The sequence below is a fragment of the Cucurbita maxima genome, unplaced genomic scaffold (assembly GCF_002738345.1).
Source record: "Cucurbita maxima cultivar Rimu unplaced genomic scaffold, Cmax_1.0 Cma_Scf00003, whole genome shotgun sequence".
NCBI lineage: Eukaryota > Viridiplantae > Streptophyta > Magnoliopsida > Cucurbitales > Cucurbitaceae > Cucurbita > Cucurbita maxima.
The window spans coordinates 5,541,358-5,549,007 of NW_019272019.1; the positions used below are offsets into that span (position 1 = coordinate 5,541,358).

Below are 7,650 nucleotides of genomic sequence, written 5' to 3' on the forward strand. Positions count from 1 at the left end.
TGTTTTTTTCCTTTTTTTTATTATTTTTTATTATCGGCGTGCTAATATATTAATATGTAATTTTGATTTTTAGTATAATATGTAATTTTAGGTAAATGTTTTATTTTATATTATTTCAAAACTAAAAATACAAAAAATCAAAACTTCGTTTGGGGGCAAATAAAATTGGTTAGTTCATTCAGGCAAATTTCTTTCCCGCTTAAAATTATCCAACAAAATGAACAGACGCAAATATACTCTCTAAGAGAGGAATATTGATGATCGTTTTCCCTTTTTCACTGGATTTTCAGAGCGAACTTCTATATATTAGTCTCGAAAACTTCATCTGCTTCGATGAAGATGATGGTCTCGAATGGATATGCCGGCAGAGGAAGCAGTAGTTGTGGATACGATGGTAGAAATTCGATTAGAAACAAGATTCACAAGCGATTGGAACCTTGTTTGGTGATACCGCCGCCGCGAGGTAAGCTGCTTGGCGCTATCATTAAGTTCCTCGATGGCGCTATCATCGGAGCTATTCCTGAAGTCACTTGCAGGTTTTTTTCCCTTCCGTTTCTTCGCTATCATTTGTATTTCGATGTAGCTACTTTATTTGAGCTTTTGGCAAAGGAAGGGTTTCTGATAATTTCAGTACCTTACAAATTGAGTTTCGATCATGCCATTGCTGCGAGACAAGTATTCGAGAGGTTTCATGGCCGTTTGGATGCCATTTTAGCGTCCGGATTGCTCCATGAAGATGTTTCACATGCTCAACTTGTTAACCTTTCTCTACCGTGGATCATAGGTGAGTCAACTCGTGATTGTTGTCTTCATTTCCATAGGATGAAATGCTGAGGTAATTTCATTTTGTTGTTTATTGGTAGCAATGGCGCGCTTCCGCAAGTACTCACAGGGAGCTATTTCGCCGCGAAGATACCTAAGGTTTGGCTTCTTACTTTTCTTTTGATTGTTCGTCTTTTAATTTACTTGTGGAAATGAATTGGACGCAACTGACTAGCTAATCACCGAGATGATAATTTTCTTATCAATTTCAATGGTTGTGTGACATAATAAATATTCTCGTTGTGGAAGGACAATGCTATGATCTCCTTCAACAACAGGCCAGCAACAGAGGCTGTTCCTTACTTTGAGCGGGTAAGGCTGGCATTGATCACTGTTCATGTTTTGATGGATTTCATGGTTAGTTTGCTTGGGCTTGTGCATGCTCAAAAGTATCAACTCCTTTTTTCACTTCTAAGAACGATCCCTTATGGAAAAGAGGTTAGGGAGGGGAGGAGAAATCTCTCAAAAAGAAGAAATTGGGTATTATATAGTTTACAAAATCAAATTATGTAGGACTAAATTTAGAATCAAATCGGATTCAAATAACTAAATCAAATCTAATCCTAACCATTCCTCCTTTAAACTAATCTTAAACTAAGGTAGAGTAATCCATTCATATCTACTACCTCACTACCTCGTAACAAACTTATAGGTAACTATCAATTTACATGTGCCATTTCTGTTTATTCCTACCATCCATGACTTGCCTCCATTTCTCACTCTTGAATGCTTCTTTAAATCAATGTGTCTTTAAAGTTTACAAAGTTTACAGGTTTAGAAGTGGTAAACATGGCCGAGTGAGCTTCATCATCTTCTTTACAAAAAAACTTCTCCTACATAGTCTCTCATCTAGACTGCATCATCATCTTCTTCACAAAAATCTTCTCCTATTGCATAGTCTCTCTGAGTCGGTAAGCTTTGACTCTTCACTAACTCTTGGCAAAACATAACTCAAACTCTTATCATCTAGCTTAGTTCTTCGAGCTGCTTCCTCTTTTTGTCTCTGAATCAACTCGAGCTCACGATATTGTTCTTCTTCCCTCCGCTGCAGCTCCAGAGCTAATCGTTGCTTAGTTTTTTCTACCCTTCTCCTATTCTCTTCCCGCATTTTATATAGCTCTTCTCTCTCTTTCCGTGCTTGTTCTTCTTTTTGTCTTGTAGCAGTAAGTAAGAGCGGCTTCTTTTCCTTTCTCAAACTGCACATCAACATCATCAAACAACTTCTTGCGACCTCCCTCTATTCGTCTCTGTATTTCTAATTTAATCTCTTCAGAGTTTAGCCTTTCTTCAACATTCTTCTGAATTAATTCTTCCATCCTCTTAGCTGCATCTTCTTCTAACTTCTTTTCGCCGTCACAGGTGACCTTCTTCTCTTTTATCTCCTCTGCTTTTGCTACCTCTGTCGGCACATTCTGGACCTCCAAGTCTTGATCTTCTATTTTCAAACATTTGTCAACCAATGGCTTCATCTTCTCATTAACTGATAACGTGCAATTCGCCATCACTTGTGTATTCATTATCATGCCTTTTTGTTGATGATAGATTCTGCAGGTTCCTTCTTTGATTAAGATTACCAAGCACTTCTCCTGTAGCTGCCCTATGCTTACCAAATTGTTGGTGAGAATAGGGACATAGTAGACATTTGCCACGGTTTGTGTGATACCTTCAACTTCGAATCTGACATTGCCTCTTCCTTCAACTACCAATTTTGACCTATTTCCCAAGACAGTGTGTTTGAAACATTCGTCAAGCTCAAAGAACCATGTTTTGTCCCCTGTCATATGATTTGAGCATTCGGAATCGAGAAATCAAATGCCTTCTCTTTCAACTTTACTTTTCTTTGTGTATGCCATCAATAGCAGTTCTTCCTCGTCAAATTGAGCATAAATGACGGCTCCTTTTTCTAAGCCCGGACATTCAAATTGGTAATGTCCTTGCTTTCCACATCGAAAATAGTTGATGGCCGACCGGTTCACAAAAGATCTACCTCTTCCCCGTTCTCTAAAGTAACCTCTTCCTCTTTGAAATGTTTCTCTGTCTCTTTCTTGTCCATACCTTGTACATTTTCCACATGCAGAAACTGCTCTTCACTCTTCTTATCAATCACTTTTGTTGATGTACAATCTAAGATGTCTGTAATTCATCGACGGTTAATTGGTCAATGTCCTTGGATTCTTTGAATTATTGGCGAGACTTCGAAGTATTTTCTCACCAATTTTGACATCCGGCATATCTTCTCCGCAATTCCTCATGTCATTAGCAGTAGACATCACTCTTGAAAAATACTCAGAAACACCTCCTGCTTTCATCTCTAAAGTTTCGAATGTTCTGCGAAGTCGTTGTAGCTGGGCTCGCTTCACTCTAGCATCTCCTTGATACTTGAGTTTCATTGAATCCCACAATTGCTTGGAAGTATCCTCATTATACTCTTATCAATGGATTGAAAGAGAAAATTCTTTGCTCTGAGATCTTTAAGCCTTGCTTCATAGATTTCCTTTTGCGATTTCCTTTTGCTAGGCTACGATTAGTGCTTCGTTTCCTTTTGGTTCCTCGAAACCAAATTGAATAGCACTCCAATATTCCTTGGAGTGCAAGAGATTTTCCATGACCAAACTTCAATGCTCGTAGTCTCCATCGAATTTAGAAACACATGGTGTAGCAAAGCTTCCTGAATCACTTCCCATTTGTTCCGTGTTTTTCCTCTTAAACACTCAAAATTTGTGTATTTCTTCTTTCTTTCGGTCCAATTAGGTTCTTACAAATGTTAGGAATGAAGGGAGAAATCTCTAAGAATGAAATTGGCTATTAGAATCAAATCAATAGGACTAATGGTATGACTAAATCAAATCTAATCTTACCAAAAGATGTCAATTCTAATATCTGAGATAATATGCATTTTACCTCTGGAGATGTTTGTTTGGATTGTACAAAAGGTGAGAACGTGGTGATTTTCATGATCTTTCTGAATGAACAGGTTTTGGAAATTGAAGTGAAGCATGATCTTGAATTTTCAGTCTGAGGGAAGGTGTTTAATCTACAGGGGCGCTCGTCCTGAGTGGATCATTTATTTTTTTGGATTCCATGAACCAAAGATAGAACGTAGCGATCATTCACTTCTAGATTTTGAATGATAGTAGTATAATAACCACTAATTGGAGCTAACTCACTTTGTTCTTGATTTCTTTCATGTATTGGGCATGGCATTGAGAATAGATAGACATCAAAGAAGACTGCATAACACGAGCTACTGTATTCCATTTGAGAATATTGATTGAAATGCTGCTCTAATCATTTGAGAATAGTGTTTGATGCCGATTCACATTCATCCTTGTCATTTTCATTCGATTCAAATACTACTTGCTACTTGTGCTATAATTTCTTTTTTTTTTCTTGAATCATGCAAAAAATCGTATCCTTGATCTTTGATGCGTTCATGACGAAACTTTCATTTATTATCCTTGTTTGTATGCAGGGATGTGTGGAAGATCTTGCTTGATGCCGCTGGAGCTATTGTTCCAGACAGAGATCAATCGAGTAAGTCTTGAATTCTCTGACTAAAATTTGTTGATCAGCTGCCCTCAGTTTTAAACTAGGTAACCCTTTAAAATTTCACGTCTGCTTCTTTACTTTGTCTCTTACCAGTCACTGTTTTCATATTGTCCACTTTGAGCATAAACGAGGTTAGCTTTGCTTTGAGCTTTCTCAAAATCTTTTAACAATAGAGATAATATTCTCCTTCTAAACTCACTACCATTCTCTAAATTAGCTAATTCCCCACTTACTCCCAATAATCCTCAACAAAAATAAAATTAATTTTCAAACTTGTTTTTTTGTTTCTAGGAATTGCCTTAGAATTCCTTAGAACATGGGTACTGGGTTGACTGGAGAAGAAGCCTGCTCTTTTTTTTTTTTTAATGTGATTGGGGTGGGTCGGTTGACTTAGTCATTTGCCCATTGAATTAGTACCCAATCTAAACAGGCTCCTGTCTAAAAATACAACCCATCTAGAAATGCTATCTAGCCCCATCCAACCTTTATAATTCAAGTTGGTTTCAGATTCTTGATTGAATACACACCTCTACGTGAAGATTTTAAAAATCAAGTGTATGAATGAACCTTTTTAAAGTTCTAGAATATTAATGAAATAAGTGCAAAAGTGTTAAAAGTATTTTCTACCATCTAGCCTTTTTTTTAATTTTTGAGTTAAGAATTAAGTTTTTAAAATCTATGAAAACAAAAATTTTGTAAATAAAAAATAAGTGTTTTTAAAATATATTTTTGTTGAAATTTGGTTAAGAATATATTGTAATGAAATTGTCAAAATTTTAAAACTTTTTTAGAGAGACTAAAAAAAGAAAAAAGAAATAGAAACAATTTGGGAGAGGGGAAGGCGGGGAAGAATATGGGAGGATCGCGGGTGAGATCAGAATCAGATGATCCAATCATTTGGTTCTTTTTCTTTTTCTCTCTTGTTAATTATCGTTTGATCGTTCTGCTATCTGCTGTCTTGGCGATTTCTTCAGCCATTACACCTGTTCCTGTGGCTGTGCGGCGCGGCTCCCATGGATTATTGGAAAACGTGGTTCCTCTTCTTCTCTGTCTCTGCCTTAACAAAATCGGAAGAGCCTTGTGAGTCTATGACCTCGGCCATTGCGTCATGAAACACCACATACAAATGCAACAAGGCACGTTTCCTTTTCCTTGCATCATTTCAATCTCTCTCTCTCTCTCTCTCTTTCTTTTTTTCCCCTTTTTGTCGGCTCTTCTGATACATGTAGGAGTAAGATTTGTTCTGCCGTTCTTTTTTTTTTTTTTTTTCTTTTGCCCTAAATTTTGTTTTCTTATGATTTGCATCATCGTTTTTAGTTCAATTTTATATGAATATCCTTTGTTCCAAATTTAGGATGGTTTCTGCTACTGTTGGAGTCGGTTCTGGGCTTTATTTTTTAGGCTGAAACTCTATTTTAGTGTTCATTTTAGTCATTGTAATGTAAAATTTTGCAAAGTTTAACCCAAATTCAATGCCCAATGAAAACAATAAGATAAATGGACCAAACTAGTCCCTTAAAAGTACAAAACCGAAGCTGAAACTATGATAAAAACATAGAGTATTTGAACTTTGGATAGAATTTTGGAATTTGGTGTGCCTCCTACTTCCTCGACATTGCAGGAAACTGGATAAAAGTCTGTCTCGGATTTCAGATCTAAAAACTTAATTGTCTTAACCTTTTGAACTCACGAAATTTGGGTTATTTCAAACCTGTATGAAACTTCAATTGCCTTTTCCAATCTGGCATGGACTTTTTAGATCTTCGAATTTAGTGAACTCTTTTCTTTAGGCAACCATTTTAACATCGAGAAATTTTCTTTTCATGTAAACTTGGTTTAACTTAGCAAGTTATTGATAGTTGATAAACCGCAAGAACCTACTTGCTATGTGGCTACTACTGTCTGGAAGAATAATATTTCCCTACTCACCCGACGTCAGAATCTTCTTACTGTTCACCCTGAATTTTTTACAGATGGGTGTGAGAGAAATTTTCTTTTGTATGAATTTAGTGGTGGTTCACAGAAACTAATTAGCCACTTATTAAGTATTTCCCAAGCCTGAAAGTTCCCCTCATGAGTGGTGATGGATAGGATTGTAAAAGGGAAAATGCAATGACACGTGTAGCCGGTGCTGCTTCGTAGACTTGTTCGAAAACGAGTCTCGGCATTGCGCAATCAGTGCTGAATATAAAGCCCACAATCCTTCCAACCGATCATCAATCCTCGTCTCTGCACTTCTTTTCCACCATAGAAAAAGCAAATTGATGAACATTAAAGAGTAAGCTCAAGATTTGGCATTATTTCTCTATGATAATTTCTTCCCTGGACTGCTAAAACAGTTGAACAAATCTTCTAAAAACCTCACACTGACCCAATGAACTCTTCGGACAAACTCTTCAACTTTGAAGCTTCACAAATCCTTGTGGGTACTTTTCAGGCTTTTCCTTTAGGTTTTAAAACGCGTTTGTTAGGGAGAGGTTTTGACATCCTTACTCTTAGAAGGAATGCTCTGTTCCCAGCCTCTTGGCTCAAATACTATTTGTAACTTCTTAAGCCAACCGCGTGTAGATATTGTCCATTTTAGTCCGTTACATATAACCGTAAGCCTCAGGGTTTAAAATCCATCTACTGTGAAGAAGTTTCTACACCTTTTTTAGAATGCTTCGTTTCTTTCTCCAATCAATATGTGGGGTCTTATACTTATGCCCAATTTGAACCCGAAGGATAAAGGAAATCCAGGAGAAATACCAGGATATACCAAGGTGGCTCCTGTGATTGCTCATTTTGTTTGGAAAATGGTTCTACCTTTATTTCATCTCCACCTGTTGCACAGAATCTCAATACAGAAAACCCTATGCAAAATTTAGGTCCGAATCTCAATTTTGATAATAATTTCAAAAACTGTGGATACTCGTTCAGCTGTCTGTGACAACAGTTATTCATTTTATTCACTTTCATTCTGGTCCCCATCTTCATATATCTGTCCCTCTGTTTCTTTTGTTGCTACTTATCAGGAAGTTCCCAAATCAATTTCATTATCCAAGGAAGAAGGGATCCTAATGGCTTCTGATGTGTTTTGGTCCAATAATGACCCAACTGGAGAGAGCGAAAAAGGCATGCAGCAGCATTCGAATTATCAGTGTGCAGAGGAGGATTACCTACAAGATCCTGATCTATCCTGGTATGATTTTAACTTTTCTTAATATTAAATGAAATTCGAACACAGAAGAAATATATATATATATATATATATATATATATATATATATATATATATAT

General features: G+C 36.7%; 1 protein-coding gene and 1 long non-coding RNA gene across 6 annotated transcripts in view; both read left to right on the forward strand.

Annotated features, from left to right (window-relative positions):
• The first annotated feature begins 203 nt into the window (after positions 1 to 203).
• On the forward strand, positions 204 to 5,504 carry LOC111477284. 5 transcript variants are annotated; one of them, XR_002717242.1, is made up of 5 exons: positions 204 to 784; positions 864 to 921; positions 1,072 to 1,134; positions 4,295 to 4,356; positions 5,346 to 5,504. XR_002717242.1 is itself a non-coding variant. In XM_023121354.1 (3 exons), the coding sequence occupies exons 1-3, from the start codon at positions 334 to 336 to the stop codon at positions 1,082 to 1,084; spliced, it is 522 nt and encodes a 173-aa protein (XP_022977122.1). In that variant the 5' UTR covers positions 204 to 333; the 3' UTR covers positions 1,085 to 1,253. The 5 variants fall into 5 exon arrangements, 2 of the variants coding, with proteins under 2 accessions (XP_022977122.1, XP_022977121.1); XR_002717241.1 differs by lacking the exon at positions 5,346 to 5,504 and having other exon boundaries at positions 4,295 to 4,455; XR_002717240.1 differs by lacking the exon at positions 5,346 to 5,504 and having other exon boundaries at positions 864 to 1,134; positions 4,295 to 4,455.
• Positions 5,505 to 6,892: 1,388 nt separating this feature from the next.
• The window catches only part of LOC111477306, a 1,224-nt gene continuing 466 nt past the window's right edge, over positions 6,893 to 7,650 (forward strand). Inside the window, exons 1-2 of the long non-coding RNA XR_002717245.1 lie at positions 6,893 to 7,238; positions 7,386 to 7,552. This is a non-coding gene — a long non-coding RNA (uncharacterized LOC111477306). The remainder of the gene's footprint in view (positions 7,239 to 7,385; positions 7,553 to 7,650) is intronic.